Here is a 22182-nt window from a genome sequence, read left to right on the forward strand (position 1 = left end):
CGATGTGGAGCATCTTTTCATACTTATCTGCCATCTATATCTTCTTTGGTAAGCTGTCTGTTAAGGTCTTTGGCCCATTTTTTAGTTATTTGACTTTTTTTATTGAGTTTAAGAGTTCTTTGCATATTTTGGATAATAATCCTTTAGTAAATGTGTTTTTTGCAAAACTTTTTCTCAGTCTGGCTCGTCTTCTAATTCTCTTCATATTATCTTTCTTAGAGCAGAAGCATTTAATTTTAATGAAATGTAGCTTGTCAGTTACTTTTTATATAAATTGTGCCTTTAATGTTGTATCTAAAAAGGCATCAACCATAACCAATGTCATATAGGTTTTCTCCTCTTATCTTTTAGGAGTCTTATAGTTTTAGCATTTTACAGTTAGGTCTGTGATCCATTTTGAGTTCATACTTGTGAATGGTGTATAGGTCTGTGTCTCGATTCAATTTTTTTTTTTTTTGCATGAGGATGTTCAGTTGTTTTATTACATTTGTTGACAAAATTGTTTTTGCTCTATTGTATTGCCTTTGCTCCTTTGTCAAAGATCAGTTGACAGTATTTATGGGGATCTATTTCTGGGCTCTCTGTTCTGTTTCATTGATCCATTTGTCTATACCACATGTCTTGATTATTATAGCTTTATAGTAAGTATTAAAGTTGGGTAGTGTTAGTCCTCTGACTTTGTTCTTCTTCAGTATTGTGTTTGCTATTTTGGACCTCTTGGCTCCCCATATAAACTTTAGAATACTTATAAATATCCATAAAACAACCCTCTAGGATATATATTGGGATTGCATTGAATCTATATATGAAGTTGGGAAGAACTGACATCTTGACCATATTGAGTCTCCTTATCAATGAAGTTGGAATATCTGTTTATTTAGTTCTTTGATTTTGTTCATCAGAGTTTTGTTGTTTTCCTCATATAAATTTCATACACATTTTTTTAGCTTTTACATAAGTATTTCACATTTCTTGATGCTAATGTAAATGGCATTGTATCAATCAACTTTTAAATTTTTGAAGGAAATTGAGAAAGATGGTATAGAAAAACAACATAAATTCAACTACTTTCCTTAAATCAGGTATAAACCATGAAAAAAAAGAGAACAAACAGAAGTTTAACTCTAGAATAGAGATATTTTTTGTAACTAAATCAGTGACAAAGTAAATAGAAGTAGGGTACTTCAGAACTTTTTTTTCCATTGTGCCAAAAGTTCACATATATGAACACTATAGATTATTGCCCCTGGGAACACTACATTTCAGCTTAATGACAGTGTGCTGATTATCAATATTTGTATATTTGGAGAGTCTGTAGTTATTGGCATTATAATCCTACTACTGACCCAGTGCCCAGATTCATGCACCTTGAAAGGAAATTAATTAGAAGATGGCCAGTGGGGCAGGACTGGGCAAGACGGGCCAGACACGCCCTGGATCCAACCTCCCACAGATCTCCCCAGCGTCTGCAGAGTGAGAGGGATCCCGCTGGCAGATGGGATCCCTCGGCCTGGCCTGCGGGGATTGGGCCAAAAATGGCTCTCCAACATCCCGAGTGCAAGAGGATGCTCTGCAAAGTTGCTGTCATACAGGGTATGGAACGCAAACACAAGTGTGCAGTAAACCAGATTCGGAGCCGGCATTGCTCCAGGAACTACATAACCCACAGCTGAAGGTGGAATTGCACAGCCCCACGAGGAATTGGGCTCCCTCCTCTCTGGTTTCAGGGTGCATCACCTGAGAACCACAGCTGCCAAGTCACTGCAGCTGGGCAGCTCCTGCATTGAGTGCCTGCCCCCTGGTGGTCAGTGCACATCATAGCGACCAGTCCAACGGTCGGACACTTAGCATATTAGCCTTTTATATATATAGACTAGAGGCCGGGTGCACAAAAAACTTGTGCACTCAGGGGGGTGGGGGACCCTCAGCCCGGCCTGTGCCCTCTCACAGTCTGGGACCCCGGGGGGGGATGACCACCTGCTGGCTTAGGCCTGCTCCCCGGTGGATTGGGCCTAAGCTGGCAATCAGACATCCCTCTGGCAGCCCGGCAGCCCTCGGGGGATGTCCACTTGCCAGCGAGGAGCAGACCTAAGCTGCAGTCGGACATCCTTAGTGCTGCTGAGGAGGCAGGAGAAGGTCCCACCACCACCGCTGTACTGGCAGCCATCAGCCTGGCTTGTGGCTGAGCAGAGCTCTCCCATGTAGGAGCGCACTGACCAGAGGGCAGCTCCTGCATTGAGCGTCTGCTTCCTGGTGGTCAGTGTGTGTCATAGTGACCAGTCATTTCCAGTTTTTCTGCTGTTAGGGTCAGTTTGCATATTACCCTTTTCCTATATAGGATAGAGGCCTGGTGCATGGGTGGGGGCCAGCTGGTTTGCCCTGAAGGGTGTCCCGGATCAGGGTGGGGGTCCCGCTTGGGTGCCTGGCCAGCCTGGGTGAGGGGCTGATGGCTGTTTGCAGCTGGTCACACCCCCTTCAGGGTGGGGGTCCCCACTGGGGTGCCTGGCCAGTCTGGGTGAGGGGCTGAGGGCCGTTTTCAGGCTGGCCTGTGACTGAAGCTCCCAGCCTCTCCTTTTTTCTTTTTTTTTTATTCTGGGATTTATTTACCTTCTATAATTGAAACTCTGTTGCCTTCACTGGCACTCCCAGCTCTGAGGTCGTAGCTGGCTGAAAGCAGGTATCTTGGATTTGTTTAGCTTCTATAATTGAAACTTTGTTGCTTTTGGAGCTGTTGCTTTCCGAGCTTAGAGCAGGCCGCAGCAGGCGGAGAACCTTGGCTTCCTCCATCACTGGAGCAAGCAAACCTCCTGCTTGCTTCAGCTGCATGGCTTCCAGCCACCATCTTTGTTGGCAGTTAATTTGCATATCTCGCTGATTAGCCAATGGGAAGTGTAGCGGAGGTACGGTTAATTACCCTTTTTGTATTTTATTAGATAGCACTAGAGGCCCAGTGCATGAAAATTCATGCACTCGGGGGTCCCTCAGCTCCCCGGGGGACCGGGCCTAAGCTGGCAGGAAGACATCCCTCTGGCAGCCTGGGAACCCTCGGGGGATGTCCACCTATGGGGAGCGGGGCCTAAGCTGCAGTCAGACAGCCTTAGTGCTGCCGAGGAGGCAGGAGAGGCTCCCACTGCTGCTGCTGCACTCACAGCCATCAGCCTGGCTTGTGGCTGATCGGGGCTCCCCCTATGGGAACGCACTGACTACCAGGGGGCAGCTCCTGCATTGAGCATCTTCCCCCTGGTGATCAGTGTGTGTCATAGTGACTGGTCATTTCTCCATTAGGGTCAATTTGCATATTACCTTTTCATTATTTAAGACAATAGATCCAGTGCATGGATTCATGCACTGGTGGGGTCCCTTGGCCTGGCCTGCAGGGATCGGGTCAAAACCTGCTCTTTGACATCCCCTGAGGGGTCCCGAATTGTTAGAGGGCAATTCTCGGGTGATGCACCCTGGAATCGGGCTCCCTTCTCTCTGGTTCTGCATGTGTCACCCAAGAAACACAGCTTCCAAGTCACTGCAGCTCGGTAGCTCCTGCATTGAGCATCTCCCCCTGGTGGTCATTGCACATCATAGCTACTGGTCGGACAGTCACTTAGGATTTATATATATACTAGAGGCCCATTTGCAGGGAGATTCCTGCAAGAATAGGACTTCACTCCTGTCTCTGCTGTTCCTATCCCGCCCTTCTCTGCCATTCCTACCCCACCCGTCTCTACCGCTTCTCTCCCACCCATCTCTGCTGCTTCTCTCCTGCCCGTCTCCACGTCTCCACTACCTCGGCTCCGTTGCTTGGCTTCCTTCTACAATGTCTTCAATCTTCGCTCCCAGCTGGTATATGCAAATTAGCCGCCATATTTGTTGGCAGTTAATTTGCATATTGCTCTAATTAGCCAATGGTGGGTGTAGTGAAGGTATGGTCAATTTGCATCTTTGTCTATTTTTAGATAGGATATATAGCCCCACTGTTTCCATTTTGATTTCTTGGTTGTTTATTCGCCTAAATAAAATGTATTAACATTTCACCTATAGAAGCAGAACGTTATGTTTTTAAACATAAAAAGGAAATATAAAATCTTTAAACCCATATGTATATATGTAAGATATATATGTAACAAAATAGTATTCAAAAAGCTTCGGTGAAAGAAAACAATTAAAACAAAAGAAATGTTCCATTGCATAGATCAATGGTTCTCAACCTTCCTAATGTCACGACCCTTTAATACAGTTCCTCATGTTGTGGTGACCCCCAACCATAAAATTATTTTTGCTGCTACTTCATAACTGTAATTTCACTGCTGTTATGAATCGTAATGTAAATACCTGATATGCAGGATGTATTTTCATTGTTACAAATTGAACATAATTAAAGCATAGTGATTAATCACAAAAACAATATGTAATTATATATGTGTTTTCCGATGGTCTTAGGCAACCCCTGTGAAAGGGTCATTCGACCCCCAAAGGGGTCAATACCCACATATTGAGGACTGCTGGCATAGATCAAATAAGGTTAAACCTTGTAAAGTTCAGTGTTATAAATCAACACAGTAAAATCCCATAAAAATTGAGGCCCTAACCATTCTGGTTTAGTACAACATTTAAATTATAAAACATATTTTTAATTCAGGTATTCCTTACTTTTAGGTATCTATATATATAAAAACCTAATTGACCGTTCGACTGGTAGCTTTGATGCACACTAACCACCAGGAGGCAGACGCTCAACACACAGGCATGGAAACATGGAACAGACTGATGAATCTCAGAGGGAAGGGGGTGGGTGAAGGGTGGGAAGATATTAACCAAAGATCTTATATGCATACTAGAGGCCTAGTGCATGGATTTGTGCACCAGTGGGGTTCCTTGGTCTGTCCTGCAGGGGTCATGCCAAAACCAACAGTCTTACGTCCCCCGAAGGGTCCTGGATTGCGAGAGGGCACAGGCCAGGCTGAGGGACCCACCAGTGCATGAATTTGTGCACCGGGCTGCTAGTATAGTATAATATATAGACTGCTAATAGAGTATTTCACAATAGATAGTCTGTCACACCAGTAGCATCTGTTTAAATACAAAAAGTTATTATCTTCAGAAACTCTTCAATTTTTAAAGTTTTCGCACGTTAAACAAGCCCTTTGAGTTTAGCAGGTTAAACATGCCCTCCGTGTTCACTTCCTAAGTTGTGAACAGGCAAACTTTATTCCAGTAGGTTGATTTTCAAAAATTCTGAGTTAGTGGGGAGCAAATCAAGATTTTTCAAAGATTTTATATCAAATAACACTATCAGTCTGAAATGTTATGCTAACTACCAAAGAAAGAGGAAGATACAAAAACATTTAATTTTTTAGATAAGTATATCAATGGTCACAGATGCATAAATAAATTATAGAAAGTTTTTAAAATGACCAAGAAGGTTGCCTTTTTAGTAGTATTCATTTGCTACCTTCAGTTTATTATAGGAATTCTAAAAGGTATTTTCCTTATATGACAAGCCTTTATTCCTAAAAAAGTATTTTTTAAAAAAACAATACAATATTTTCAAAAATAGAAACAAAACTTTCACTTAACTTTTAAACCTGCATTCTATAACTTGCTTATAATGTCAAATATTTAGATTTACTTTTTTATTGTTTTATACATGCTAGTGACATAAAGATTAAATTCAAATTTTATATATGTGAAAAAATTCAATAGATTCTGATTTATGAAGGTAATTACTTGCTGTTAAAATACAGGGTGTCCCAAGTATACACACTTTGACAGCTGATAGCTCAATTTTGAAAATGACATGTATTTTAAAAAACAACTGCCTTTTTAATTATTCAAAGTGCCTGTATATATTTTGGGGGGGACACCCTATATAAGCAGCCTGTCATTTTACAAAATATTAGTATTTTGTTTATTTTTTTATTTTTTTTTAAATATATTTTATTGATTTTTTACAGAGAGGAAGGGAGAGAAATAGAGAGCTAGAAACATCGATGAGAGAGAAACATCGATCAGCTGCCTCCTGCACATCTCCTACTGGGGAGGTGCCCGCAACCCAGGTACATGCCCTTGACCGGAATCGAACCCGGGACCCTTCAGTCCGCAAGCCGACGCTCTATCCACTGAGCCAAACCGGTTTTGGCTAGTATTTTGTTTATTAATTAGCGGGGTTAATCATGAAGGCCAAAAAGACATAAAAAATGAGAGCAGACAGCTCTCTAACACTATGAGTATAAGCAGCTTGAGTTTGAGTGATGGAAATCATTGTGATTCTGGTGCCAATAATGAACACTTAAAATAGTGAACTCTGACTTTTGCCATTGTTAATAGGATGGACTAGCAGTCTGGCAAAGAGAATGTGTCAAATGTTGACTTCTCACTTGCCAGTACAAATAGGAAATTCATACTAGACAAAACATAATATGATTCCAAAGAATTTCATCATGTGGCTAATCTAGTCTCCAAAGAAATGGGTCATGTTAAAGTCATCACCAACAGAAAACTCTCTGGTACCAGTTGCCTTACTAATGAAAGATGCCATCCTAAACTTTGGGAGTTTTAGTTGTTTGATTTTTAATTTATTAAATAAAATATTCATATTCATATTTTGATACATATATTAGCATATTTACCTAGCTTTGTCGAGTTAGGTGCTCAGTCTATTATATGTAGGCTGTTATTTGAGCAAGATATTTAATTTATATAAGTTTGAATTTCAGTAAAGGTAACATATATTTATGAAACTTTTTTATATTGTTATGAAATTTTCTTTGGTGGTCTATTTTCCTAGAAGAAAATCAAAATGAAGGTAGAGATGACATTTACAATAAGGTGTCACTTAGGAACTTATTTCTTTGAAGAAATAAATCAAATATGGAAAACTTAGTTGAATAATATTCATTGAGGAACCAAGATGGCGGCAAGAATCAGAAAACCTGAATAGACCAATAACAACTAATGAAATTGAAATTTAAAAAAACTCCCAGCAAACAAAAGTCCTGGACCAGATGGCTTCACAGGTGAGTTTTACTAAATATTCAAAGAAATAACACCTATTCTCCTCAAACTATTCTAAAAATATCAGAATGAGTAAAGACTTCCAAGATCTTTTGACAAGACCAGCATTATCCTAATTCCCAAATCAGATAAAGACACTACAAAAATCAATAAGAAAACAGCAATCCTAAATGACATTCTAGAACAGATGGAACTGACATCTTCAGAAAATTCTACCCCAAAGCTACAGAATATACATTCTTCTCAAGTGCACATGGGACGTTTTCAAAGATAGACTACATGTTAGGACATAAGCTAAGTCCCTATAAATTCAAGAAGATTGAAATCATATCAAGCATCGTCTCAAACCACAATGACATGAAATTAGAAATCAGCTACAATAAAAATGCTAAAAAACAACCAAATACATGGAGGCTAAATAGCGTGCCATTAAACAATTAATGGGTTACCAAAGAGATCAAAGATGAAATAAAAACATTCTGGAAACATAAAAATAAACACACAACAATCCAAAATCTGTGGGACACAATGAAAGAAGTCCTGAGAGGGAAGTTCATAATAAAACAGACTTGGTTAAAAAAAAAAAAAGAAAGAAAGAAAAGAAAAGAAAGAAAAACTGGGGAGAACCAAGATAGTAGTGTATATAAATGCCTGTACTCACCACCTCCCACAACCACATAAAAATTACAGCTAAAATAAAGAACAACTATCATCCAGAACCGCCTGAAAGCTGGCTAAATGGAAGTCCTAAAACTAGAGAAAGAAGAAAGCACATTGAGACTGCTAGGAGGGGTGGAGGCATGGAAAAACGCTGGACCAGCACACACGAGTGCCACTTCTTTAATTGGGAGGGATATTGTTTCTGTGGAGACCCCCCAATGAGGAGCAAGGGGTCCCAGCCCCACATAAGACTCCCAGCTCATGCTCCCAGAGCTTGGAAAAGAAGTCCCCATAACTATGGCATGTAAAAACCAGTGGGGATAGGGGTTTAGTGACATAGAGGCTGCTGGAGGCCCAGGTGTTCCTCTTAAAGGGCCAGAGCATGAACTGAACTTACCAGGTCCTGCTTCCTCTGAGTTCCAGTGTCAGGGAGAGGCTCTGGGGGACCCAGACAAATACAAGGAGAAACTGGATTGTCTGGCATCAGGGCAGGAACTCAGGGTGGCTTTCTCCCAGATGAAGGTGCTCAAAGGGGTCATTGTTCCTGTGCTAGGAACTCCTGGGTCCAGGGCTAACTGGAAGCCATTTCTGTTTGCTCTGCCCTGATGATTCCCTGAGAGTCTGCCCCATCCAATTTGCAGCCCCACCCAACCTGTGTACAGTGGCTTTTGCATATGAATGGCTTGTCCTTGCTCAGGCTTCAGACTTGCTAAAATCTCTCAAACAAGTTGCAGCTGGGTCAGGAAGCCCCAAATCTATCAATAAAAGGCCCAAGACTCAGCACTAGCACCAGCCTGCCTTGCTTCACAGCTGGGCCTCACTTGGAAACCTCTAAGCCCAATACATATAGGAGGAATCTGCAGCTCTCTCTGTAGCTCCCGCTGGGTGGCCCCTGGCAGTGGCTGACTTTGCACCTCCAAGGATACCCAAGAGCCAGTGCATCCGGTGGACAGCATCAGACCATACCAGATTACAACTCTACACATCCATAAGCAACATACTCAAGCGACAGACTCAGTAAGTACCAAAGCCACACTGAAGGAAGTCCTGCTCCATAGGGTGTCTTCTGCATAGCAGCTCTCCCACTGTAGTCACAGCTGGTCCTCACAGCTAATTGGCCTGGATGTCAGTTCCTCACAGTGACACCAATAGCAATCAAGTCTTAACTACAACAAGACTGTGTTCACAGCCCACCAAGGGGCACACCTAGAGTACCCTGCTCAGTTGACTGAAGAGGCTAAGCTACTGGGCCCTATAGGACACCTTACTACATAAGACCACTTTACCAACTCCAGGAGACATAGCAGCTCTACCCAATACACAAAAACAAACACAGGAAAGCAGCCAAAATGTGGAGACAAAGAAACATGTCATAAATGAGAAAAATGGAAACTACTGGATACAGAGTTCAAAACCACAGTTACAAGGTTACTCAAGAATCTTCATGAGACCTTCAAGTGACTTAGTACGACTTTCAAGGATCTTAGTGAGAATACCAAACACATGGGGAAAAAAAGCAGTCAGAAATTAAGCATACACTGACTGAAATAAAGAATAATACACAGGGATTCAACAGAAGACTAGAGGATTCCAAGAATCAAATCAATGTGAAATATGAGGAAGCAAAAAATACCCAATCAGAAGAGCAAAATGAAAAAAGAATTCAAATATAGGAAGATAGTGTAAGGAGCCCCAGAGACAACTGTAAGCATAGCCAACATTCACATTATGGAGGTATCAGAAGGAGAAGAGAGAGAGCAAGATATGAAAACCTATTTGAAGAAATAATGACACAAAATTTTCCCTACCTGGTGAAAGAAATAGACTTACAAGTCCAGGAAGCACAGAGAGCCCCAAACAAGAGGAACTCAAAGGGACCACACCAAGACACATCATAATAAAAATGCCAAGGGCTAACGACAAAGAGAGAATCTTAAAAGCAGCAAGAGAAAAGCAGTTAGTTACCTACAAGGGAACACCCATATAACTATCAGCTGATTTCTCAACAGAAACTATGCAGGCCAGAAGGAAGTGGCAAGAAATATTCAAGGTGATGAATAGCAAGAACCTACAACCAAGATTACTCTATATCATTTGGAATTTAAGGTCAGATTAAGAGCTTCACCAACAAGAAAAAGCTAAATGAATTCATTACCATCAAACCAGTATTACATGAAATATTGAAGGGTATTCTTTAAGAAGAGGAGGAAAATGAAAAGGAAGAGGAAGAAGAAGAAAAATATAAAGATAAAAAATATGAACTAAAAATGGCAACAAATACATATCTATCAACAATTCAATCTAAAAATCAAAATAAACTAATAAGAAACCTAATCAACAGAATAAACTGGTGAATGAAATAGAATCAGAGGCATAGAAATGCAACAGACTGACAATTCTCAGTTTGAAGGCGGGGTGGAGGGAGCAGGAAGAAAAGATCTCATATGCATATATGCATTACCTATGGACACATACAATAGGGTGGCAAAGGCCTAGGATGGGATGGGAACTGGATGAAGGGGGAACAAGGGGCAAAGGATATCTGTAATATTCTCAACAATAAAGATAAAATAATATTAATTGACAAAGTAATACTACATTTTAGGATTGTCAGGTTACACGGTTCCAAAATTACGTATTGTTCATTTAGTGAAGCCCAATTTATGCATAATACTTTTTTCTGAAAGCTATCCTATGTTTATTCACTCATATAAAATTATACAGATAATTTTTCATTGTATTTCAGTAGGGGGGAAGAAGATGAATAATCATGCACAAGAAATATTTATGGGCCAAGCCTAGATCTGGCTCCTACTAACACCGCCCTCTCCAAAATACATGCATTTTTTTTAGTCTAAACATGGTCATATGGCCTCCTAACTACAATGAGTCTTAGAAAAATAGTCTAGCTATGTACTACTTACTCTCTGAAGATAGTAACGCATTTTGAAATTTGAAAGGATGAACATTAAATAAATAGTAATGACATTGTTACCTATAAAAAGATTCTGTTATGGTATACAAGTCCATTAATATGTGTACATTTACAACTGTAACGTACATTCTAATTTTACTTTTGTTTCTTGTTTTTGTCTGACCATATAAAAGAGGAAAAGAATTAGAGTTTAGTGAAAAAAAAAATGGGATTTTAAAGTCAGACAGCAAACATTTGAATCCTGACTTAGTCATTTACTGGCTGTGTGACTTTTAAGTTATTTAATCTTTCTGAGCCTTATTCATGTTTGCACTTATAAAATAAAGTGAGTATCATTATATTGTTCTGAGGATCACATATAAACTGGGAAGCCTAATATCTTGCATAGAGCTTAAGGAGGACTCACTGGTAGCTTTGGTAACTTTTTTTTTTCTACAATTTATTTTTCAATTACAGTTGGCATCCAATATTATTTTATATGAGTTTCAGGTATATAGCATAATGGTTAGACAGTTATATAATATGCTGATTTTTTTTTCAATTTTTAAAATTTATGATCTTGCTTTTACAGGAACACCAGATGCATTTTCCCAATTACTCACCTGCCCGTATTGTGATAGAGGCTATAAACGCTTTACCTCTCTAAAAGAACACATTAAATATCGCCATGAAAAGAACGAAGATAACTTTAGTTGCTCTTTGTGCAGTTACACCTTTGCATACAGAACCCAACTTGAACGTCATATGACATCACATAAATCAGGAAGAGATCAAGTAAGTGAAATAACTGAGCTCACTAGCTCTCCAGATTTTGAGAATTCATCTCTCCATAGAAGGAAAGGGTTTTAATATACTTAAAAGTTAAAAAGATGTACTAGATAATGTCTTCTATGCAGCTTTATAAAAGTGAAAGTGATTATTTTAATTATCTGGTTACTTCTGAGTTATAAATCACATGTGATCATGATTTTAAAGCTAACTAAGTATTTCTTTTTCAGATAAGATCCCTTTCATCTCAATTTATTTATTTTGCTTATACTATAACAAATATTTCTCTTAAGTTTATAACTAGATTTCATAATGCATTGTATTAAAATGTTCAGTGCAGGAAAATAAATACTGGTTACATAAATCACAGGACTTACTACTGACCAAATTTTAAAGGACAATAATGATAAAATTTTATTTTTTTTGTGAACCACTGACTCTTTATTCTCAGTATAAGCTCTAGTAAATAAGGGAAGTTGCTTCCTCTAAGAATCTAAAGTTTAGATTCCAATATATTTTTATTCTGAAGACTCAATTTTCATATGGTTTATTCTACTTCTTTGTCACATTACCTCAATTTCTAGAGGTATAAACCAAGATTACTCTATAAGTATTAAGTAGCATGTAAACTGCTGGCTCTATACTTAAGAATTAAAGTAAAAGAACCTTCCCAGTTGTACTTCTTTTATAAGGTCTTAATAACTATCAACTATAAACAATCAACTGAATATCATTAAATCTAACTTCAAAAATCAAATAACTATTCAACTGCATGGGGTATGTCAAGGCTGTATGTGTGGTTGGGGCACATGTCCATTTTCTTATATTAGAGAAAATATCTATATACATGAGTCTCTATGAACTTTGCCCTAGGAATGTACCTAACATATATCATATGTCCCATAGACAACAAATTAGACCTTTTGCTAAGATGATAGCCAAACCAAAATACCAAACAAAAAAAAATTATAGAAAAAGAATTATTGAACATGGTCAGCCTATTTCTCAGGACTTGAGCAACAACACTCACAAAATAAGATTGGGGGTTGGGGACTGGCAAATCAGGTACTATAGGACCAAGATTGCCTTAGATAGATTAATGATTAAGTTTGTGAAGAAGCACTTGAAATGGGAGAGAGTACCAAAAGGAGAAAACTGGTACAGAGAAGGAACTACTGAACACAAACACCATCTATTTACCATATGATGGTAATAGTCTTACTAGAGGCCTGGTGCATGAATTCATGCATGGGGGGGGTGGCGGGGGGAGGGTCTGGCCTGCCCGCCCTGATCAGGGGGATCAGGCTGGGCTGGCCTGGCCGGGAGGAGGGATGTGGAAGGTTGTCCAGCCAGCCCTGCCCCTTGGTCAAACTCCTGGTCAAGCTCCTGGTCAAGGGGACAATTTGCATATTAGCCTTTTATTATATAGGATTAGGAACAATATAGACAAGTGCTCTTTTTATCTGAGACTCCTCAGGTAACCACAGTATAGATGGGCCTTGGGAAAAGAGCATATTCAAGGAAATTTGGGGAGCAGATTTATCCTGTAACTGCTGCCCCCATATACTCTCTATACCAGTGATGGCAAACCTATGACACGCATGTCAGAAGTGACACGCGAACTCATTTTTTTGGTTGATTTTTCTTTGTTAAATGGGATTTAAATATATAAAATAAATATCAAAAATATAAATCTTTGTTTTACTATGGATGCAAATATCAAAAAATTTCTGTATGTGATACGGCACCAGAGTTAAGTTAGGGTTTTGCAAAATGCTGACACACCAAGCTCAAAAGGTTCACTATCACTGCTCTATACCAAGGGCCTTTGTCAAAGGACAGGCAGAGCTGATAGTGAAAGCAGGAGATGCCATTATAAAAGCAAATCGTAAGATCTCTGATGAGCATGAAACCCCCTTTTTGATGATTTTTCTAATGGCGGCAGAGGTAGTAGGTTTATATATAAAGTGTGTGGTCAATTAAGGTCAGAAAGGAATTGTAATAAATTTTGGGACCAATAAGGTACAGAAATATAATTGGGAGGTTTTGGAAACAATTTAGTTATGAGGCAGAAAGCTAGAGGTAGAATGTCTAGCATGCTGGCCTTTGAAAATCATGCCACATCTTAAAGGTAAGCATTTCCATGTCTTATTCATTTATTCATTCAACAAATATTTGAATTCATTTATTCATTCAACAAATATTCTATTATGTGTCAGGCCCTTTCTAGGTGTTAAAGGCACAATAGTGAAAAGAATGAGCAAAATCACTGACAGTAGGGAACATATACAGGGTAGTACAAAAGTAGGTTTGCAGTTATGAGTGTGCAAAGCACAGAGTTTATTCTTGTACTAGAGGCCTGATGCATGAAATTCGTCCAAGGACTTTGGCCCCTGCCTCTGCGGCAGAGCCTCCGCCCACTGCCACCACAGCCAGGGGGCCTCTGCTGCCTTTGTCGTGGCCCCTACCCACTGCAGCTTTGTCTGGAAGAAAGGATGTCCAGTCTAATTAGCATATTATGCTTTTATTATAGATGAGAGGCCTGGTGCACGAAATTCATGCACTGCGGGGGGTGGGAGGGGGGTGTCCCTCAGCCCAGCCTCCACTTTTTCTAATCTGGGACCCCTAGGGGATGTCCAACTGCCGATAGGGATCTGGCCTAAATGGGCGGTCGGACATCCCTCTCATAATCCAGGACTACTAGCTCTCAGCCGCTCACCTGCCTGCCTGCCTGATTGCCCCTAACTGCTTCTGCCTGCCAGCCTGATCACCCCTAACCATTCCCCTGCCAGCCTGATGGATTCCTAACTGCTCCCCTGCCAGCCCGATTGACCCAACTGCCCTCCCCTGCTGGCCTGGTCGCCCCCAACTGCCCTCCCCTGCCAGCCCGGTGGCTCCCACTGCTCTTCCCTGCAGGCCTGGTCACCCCTAACTGCCATCCCTCCCCTGCAGGCCCAGTCAACCCTAACTTCCCTCCCCTGCTGGTCTGGTTGCCCACAACTGCCCTCCCCTGCCAGCCATCTTGTGGCTGTGGGCACCACCATCTTTGAGGGCGGGCAGTCAGTTAGCATATTCCCTCCTTATTGGCTGTGGGCGCCACCATCTTTGCGATGGCATGAGGGTCAATTAGCATATTCCCTCTTTATTAGGTAGGATTATTATTTATTACTGTGTTTTCCATATGAACAACTGGATACCTACTTTTGCACTACCCCGTACTAATGTGATATGAAACAGATATAAAATATAAAAAACAGGTAGTATGAAGAAAAATAGAGTAAGAGGATAGAAAGTGATGAAAATCACTATATTTAGAGGGTAAGGAGACCTTTATGAGAATGTGCCATTTGAACTAAAACCTGAATGAAATGAAGAAGCCAATCATGGAATGATTGGGGGAAGGACATTTCACTCAAAGGGAACAGACTGAAGCATGAAAAGGCCTTGAGGCAGAAACCTGTCTGATGCCACCAAAGAACAGTCAGGAAGCCAGTGTGAACAAAGGGAAAAAAGAAGGTGAGGCCCGGCAGGCAGATGATGTAGCTCTTTGAATAGGCCACAATAAAGACTTTTGATTTTATTCCAAAGTGTGATAGGGAAGCCTTTGAAGGATATTGAATTTTAACTTTATTTATTTGTTTTTTTAAAGGGAGAGAGAGAGAGAGAGAGAGAGAGAGAGAAGCATCAATGGTGAGAGAGAATTGTTGATCAGCTACCTCCTGCACATCCCTTACTGGGGATCAAGCCTGCAACCAGGCAGCTGTCATGATGGGGAATCGAACTGTGACCTGATTCATGGATTGATGCTCAACCACTTAGCCACACCAGCCAGGCATTAACATTTTTTTTTTAAGGGGACACTGACTGTTGGGTAAAGAATAGGTCAAGAGAGACAAAAATGGAAGAGGGGAGATGCTATTGCTAAAGTCCAGGCCAGGGGTAGTTGATGGTTTAAACTTGGTGGTGGTGACAGACTATCACCTAATGATATTGGATACAGAATGTATTAATTTGGCTTGCCGATTGAATGGATAAGGACATAAGAAAAAGAGAGGGTTCAAGGATTACTTCAAAGTTCAGGGCCTAAGCAATAAATAAATGAAAGTGTTATTCACAAAAATAGGAAACACTAGAGGAGGAACTGTTTTTCAGGAGAGAAGTTAAGAGTTTAATGTTAGTCATGTTAACAGATGCCTATCACTTTCCAATATCAAGGAATATCGAGGAAGCAATTGACGATAAGAGTCTGGAGTTGAAGGGAAAGGTCTAAAGATATGAATGTGGGAGTTGTCATCATATGTTCAGTATTTTAAGCCACGGGTTTGAATGAAGTAGGGCCTGATACATAGTAAGTACATATTTTCTTTCCTTCCTACATGAAAGACAAAATAAAGGATATTCCAGTTTCAGTGAGCATGAGGCAAGTAGTACTTGAGTTAGCCTTTGAAAGATAGGTAGAATTTTAAAAGTCATAACTAAAGGGAAACATAGCCAAGAAATAGGGAATAGTATAAATCAAAGCCAGGAGAGAGAGAAGAACAATGAATGTGCAGAAAACAGACTCAATAAATGACTTAGGCAGGAACTTTTAGAGAACTGGTAAAGAATAAGCCTTCAAACTCAGGAGCTATGAACTTGGAATCTGTAGACTCAGAATCTGTATTCAGGGGTTGATGGGAATCCTTTGGAGGTTTCTGAGCAGGATTTGATTCAATTCAAGCAATTTGGGGTTGTTTGTTTTCTCGGGGGCGGGGAGAACAGTTGTTTTTTATGTAGAGCTTTATAACCCAAAACAAGATATGAGAGCTTGTTTAAGAAGAGATTGCAATATTGAAACAAGAAATCTATACAACTCCTCCAGGCAGTGACTGTGAAGGAAGTAGCTGTGTCTCAGAAATTTGTTCCCATAGGTTCTTAACACTTTTGTATCCCAGGCCCCCATATTCACAAAGTTAGGGATTTTTCAAACTCAAATCAATTCAAGCAGTGTTTTTCTAAGATTATAGGTGTAGGATATATTTTTAATACATAAATGGAGATTTGATGAATGAGAAAGAAAGCTATCCTATATAATAAAGAGGTGATATGCAAATTAACCTCCACACCCTTACAAGATGGCTACCTATGACCAGGCCAGCAGGAGGGTTAGTGAGGGATGACCAAATGACTGAACAGCAGGCTGCATGGAGTGACCAGGCCGGCGGGGGGGGGGGACACTTAGGGGCAACCACTGGCGGGGGTTGCAGTTGGGGGTGACCAGGCCAGCAGGGGGGCAGTTGGGGGTGACCAGGCTGGCAGGGGGGCAGTAAGGGGTGACCAGGCAAGCACGGGGGGCAGTTAGGAGCGACCAGGCCATCAGGGAGGGGATAGTTGGGGGCAACCTGGCTGGCAGCGGGAGGCAGTTAGGGACGACCAGGACAGCGAGGGGGGGGGCGGTCAGTTAGGGGCAATCAGGCCAGCACACAGAGGCAGTGAGAGACAGGCCGGTGGGGGGGGGGGGAGAGCAGCAGTTAGGGGTGACCAGGCAGGCAGGCAGGTGAGCAATTAAGAGCCAGTGGTCCAGGATTGTGAGAGGAATGTCTGACTGCCAGTTTAGGCCCGATCAAACTGGCAGTCAGACATCCCCCGAGGGGTCCTGGATGTACAATTTAGAAATATCAAACATATAAGAGGATAAAATCCTTTTTAAAAAGCCTGGCCTTATCTCCTATTCAGGAGATCTTGTTTTTCTATTGAGTAACTGCTTTAGACAGGTTACTGAATGTTCTTGACTTCAATTTCTTTATCTGTAAATTAGAGGGCAAATGAGATAATCTCTGCAGTTCCTCATAATGTATATATTATTTTTGCCAAATACTATTATTGCTTATAAAGTATGATTCTGATACTTTAAATTAGAAAGTGTAGATTTTTCTTTATGTCAAAATTCTGTTCTCAATATCACCCTCCTTTTTGGTAATATTTCAAGTGTTAGGTTTTTGTAACTGCTATAATTTGAGGCCTTTAAGAAACAAAATAATCACTAGAACATTTTAGCAAATTGGATGTTCTTTATGTCTAAAGCTGGTTTTGCTTTATAAATAAAATACCCATTTTTTTTTTATAGAGACATGTGACGCAGTCTGGAGGCAATCGTAAATTCAAGTGCACTGAATGTGGAAAAGCTTTCAAATATAAACATCATCTAAAAGAGCACTTAAGAATCCACAGTGGTAAATATTTGTTATCTTCCTACATCTTGAATACTATAGCATACATGGAAATAAATATTATAACATGTGATCTACACACATGATTAGAAACTTCTTGCTTTCTTTTAGGATGCAGATGAATCTGGAGAAATTTTCAGTTTATAGATGGTATTTTAATGGAGGTTTAATCTTTGACTAAGGTATATCAAGTTAATATAATATGACTCACACAAAATTTCCTTATCAGAATACACGTACAACCTAAAAACACTTCAGCTTTCTGATGAATGTTAATTATTTGGCCTCTTTTGCACAGTTAAGAATGAAAAAGGATATAGAGGTACAATTTGCACAATAAAATAAGATGAAGACATTATTTACAAAACAGAAATAGAAATGGAACTCCAGATAGGAAATGCTGAGGGGTGATGTGGAGTCAGCAAGGGAAGATAGCATGAGGGGAGAGGGAACCTGCAGTATTAATGAGAACAGAAAAGAAAAATGGGTCTCCCATCATTTCAACTTCCTATTCCACATCATTTTCTAAATCATTACTTACAAAATGAATATGATTATATGATAAAATAATATGTCTCTTTTAGAAACATAAAAACAAAGATGGGAAGGCAGGAGTGGAGGGGTGGGGAATGATTAACCAGGGAACTTTATAAAACCCATGGACACAGACAATAGGGTGGTGAAGGCCTGGGATAGGGGGAGTGGGTCAGTGGGAAAAACAAAAGAAACAAAGGGGACATCTGTAATATTTTCAACAATAAAGATAAATAAGTATTAAAAAAAACAAATATAACTATATTTGCATTTCTGCAGAGGGTCTATTTGAACAAAAGCTATAGAGAAAAATTAGCACCCCACATTGCCTGTAAAATGTTAGTTTCCCAATTAATTTTGATATGCAATTTTAGATTTAAGTAATTTTAATGAAAAAATTTGTTAGCTAATAAGTTGGAAATCATTTGCACATTGCTTATTTTGTGAAAATTGGTATATTAACATTTACATTTTACAAACATCACCCTACAAAAAGAGTACAGCTGGGTGACTTTGTGAGGGGTAGTTTGTGATACCTGTATATTATTTTGGAACTTCAAATGTTCTGAAAATTTTACTGTATTGTTCATTGGGGGCTAAATAATGTTAATATCATCACTTAATAATTCTCAAACCAAGATTCTTACAAAAACACCTATTTTCACACATTAATGTTTCTGGAAAGTAGAGGTTTTCTTTTATAGCCTGCCACAGGATTCTATTTCTTACCTTCTGTTTTCATATCAATAATCTACACTAATAAAAAACAAAGATGCTAATTGACCATACCTTTGCTACGCCCTAAGCCACACCCACCAGCCAATCAGAGTGACTATATGCAAATTAACCCAACCAAGATGGCAGCCGACAGCCACAGAGCTGGAACAAACAGGAGGCTTGGTTGCCCCGGTGATGGAGGAAGCCAAGCTTCCTGCCGGCCCTGAGCCGGCTGTGGCCTCCGCTCATGGCAACAAAGTTTCAATTATAGAAGACAAATAAATCCCAGATACCTGGTTCCAGCCAGCCTCCACTGGGAGCTTTGGTGGCTGGGGGTTGTGGCCAGCCTGCAAAGAGCCATCAGCCCCTCATCCAGGCTGGCCACATCCTCATGGGGTGAGGGTCCCCACTGGGGGGCTTAGCCAGCCTGAAAACGGCCCTCACCTAGACTGGCCAGGCACCCCAGCAGGACCCTCCCTCCCTGAAAGGGGTGTGGCCAGCCTGAAAACAGCCGTTAGCTCCTCACCCAGGCTAGCCAGGCACCCCAGTGGGGACCCCCACATAGAAGGTGCTATGGCCAGCCTTCAAACAGCCATCAGCCCCTAATCCAGGCACTCCTGGGAAGGGTAATATGCAAATTGACCCTAACAGCAGAAGGACTGGGAATGACTGGTCACTATGACACACACTGACCACCAGGGGGCAGATTCTTAATGCAGGAGCTGCCCCCTGGTGGTCAGTACACTCCCACAGGGGGAGCTCTGCTCAGCCACAAGCCAGGCTGACAGCTGCCTGTACAGCGGTGGTGGTGGGAGCCTCTCCTGCCTCCTCAGCAGTGCTAAGGATATCCGACTGCAGCTTAGGCCTGCTCCCCACTGGCAAGTGGACATCCCCCAAGGGCTCCCGGACTGCAGGGATGTCAGACTGCCATCTTAGGCTCAATCCCCCAAGGAGTGGGCCTAAGCCAGCAAGTTGTCATCCCCCGAGGGTTTCCCAGACTGTGAGAGGGCACAGGCCAGGCTGAGGGACCACCCGAGTGCACAAATTTTTGTGCAATGGGCCTCTAGTATATTTTTAATAAACCTCCCTTCCTACCAGAGGTGATTTGAAGTTGATAGAGTTACAACTAATTTGAGAGAGCTTTTTTAAATGTTGAAATGGGGAAGAGGAAGGAAAATAAAGCTTAGAGTAAAATTTATGTAAAAGTGAATGTCATATGGTCCTGTTGCAGTTGAGTAACAGAATTTGTCAAATCTATAGATGATACACAGCTGGGAAGCATGGCTCATACCAAAGATTATAATACAGGTCTGGAAGCAAGTTGATATTTAATCACATGATCCTGCATTGGTATATTCAACAGTCAGTATCAATCAAGCAGTAAGTAGGGAGCTACTGTATGTAGTACCTACAGAAAAATTTTACGAGTTTGAATGGTCAAGAGTTTTATCTAAGCTAAGAATATGCTGCTGCTGTTTAAAAAATTAATGCAGCCTGGCCGGTGTGGCTCATGGTTTGATTCTGGGTAAGGGCACATGCTTGGGTTTCAGGCTCCATCCCCAGCATGGGGCATGCAAGAGGAAGCCAATAAATGATTTGCATCATTAATGTTTCTATCTCTCTATCCCTCTTCCTTCCTCTCTGGAAATAAAATAAAATATATAAAATAAAATAAAATAAATAATAAAATAAATACATAAATAAAAATAATTAAATAAAATGTTAATGCAGCCCTGGGTGGTGTGGCTCAATTGGCTGAATGTCATTCCCATGCACCAAAAGGTCAGGGCATATGCTAGGATTTATGGGCTTGAACCCTGGCTGAGTAGGAGGAATGCAGGAGGCAGCCAATGGGTATTTCATTTCACATCAATATTTCTCTCTCTTTCCTCTTCTCCCTTCCTCTCTCTTTAACATTCAGTTTAAAAATCTTAAAAAAAACTAATGCAGATTTAGGCCATGTCATGGAACACAGAACTCTGCACTGCTCATTCTTTACATATTAATATCTGTCTTGTTCTTAAAATTATTTAATAAGAGGTTTATATATTTTTAATACAGCAACAAATTTTAATTTGAAATGTATAAGGAAAATAAAGTTAAGGAAGTAAAACAGGCATGTAACAAATGTGATGGAATACTCTGAAACCCCTTGCACATCCTGGAAGTAGACCACAAATTAGACTCTGAGGGTTAGGCAGTAAGAAACCTGCAATCAGTAACGCAAGACCAGTGTCTGTGAGTAAAAGAAATCTGTTGCTAGGAAAAGCACACTTTTTCCTGATAACTAAGTCTATAGAGAAACTTGTTCCTTGAAGCATCATAAAGAAGAAAGAGCAAACTACAATTTATATCATCCTCAGAAATATACTTAATATAGTGGAGAATTTGATAGAATTTTCTTTTTAATATAATATTCTTCAACACAATTCAGTGATATTTCACCAAAGTACAATTAGGAAAAAGCATTTCTCCAGGGTGGCTACTTGAACAATCTAAGTCTACAGCTCTTTGATAGCCTATTTTATTCCAAAAGAAAATGTTGAGCAGGGGTACTCAGTGTTACCCCAGAACTGGTAGCAATTTGCAAGCTAGTTATTACCAGTTCTTTAAATATAGAAACAAGAGGAAGCATTTACAAACTGTTATATATCAAGACAATGCTGTGATGATTTCATTCCATTTTACACAATGTTGATCTATAGTAGTTTGTAAATTTAAAACAAAAAATGAAAAAAACACACATAAGTGGTCCTTCATCATAGTGTTAAAAGCACTGTTCAGAGTATCTAATAATGGATAACTGCATATCCTTCAGTAAACTTTTAAAAAGTATTAAGGATCGTGGTCCTCAATTATACTTCCTAAAATTATACTGATTGTTGCTATCTTGTGATATACATAAAATGAACCCTCTATAGAGTCCTGAGTCAGCCATCATTTGAGCTCTGCATGGGGGAATTAAGCTGTAATGAGCAAGAGGCTACTACACCTCTACTCTGAGGTGAGACAAAATACCACCTGCATGTGGGCTATGATCCTCCCCAGAAAATAACTTGGGTTTGTTCCATAGCCTTATATTAATTTTAGCTTGGAAAATTTTTACTTCAGATGTAACCGAACACCCATCTCTGCCCTAAACACACACACACACACACACACACACACAAAACAAACAAACAAACAAAAACCTCAATATTCATAGTACATCTAACTTTAAGCAGCAGAACTTACCTCCAGGGTTTGATAGCTGCAAACACTAACCTAAATTGATAAATTAAGTGATGTACTTTAGCTATACACCATAAAGCTATGAAGTTAGAAAGTAGTTTTCTAACAAACATAGTGACT

General features: G+C 40.2%; 1 protein-coding gene across 4 annotated transcripts in view; it reads left to right on the top strand.

Annotated features, from left to right (window-relative positions):
* Positions 1 to 22182, top strand: part of ZEB1 (zinc finger E-box binding homeobox 1) — a 304864-nt gene that overhangs the window by 268390 nt on the left and 14292 nt on the right. For all 4 annotated transcript variants that reach the window (XM_081100685.1, XM_081100684.1, XM_081100687.1 and 1 more), the window contains 2 exons: positions 11175 to 11377; positions 17478 to 17583. In XM_081100685.1, the coding sequence (XP_080956811.1) occupies positions 11175 to 11377; positions 17478 to 17583 (309 nt within the window). The remainder of the gene's footprint in view (positions 1 to 11174; positions 11378 to 17477; positions 17584 to 22182) is intronic.

Source organism: Myotis nattereri, assembly GCF_964212035.1.
Source record: "Myotis nattereri genome assembly, chromosome: 1".
NCBI lineage: Eukaryota > Metazoa > Chordata > Mammalia > Chiroptera > Vespertilionidae > Myotis > Myotis nattereri.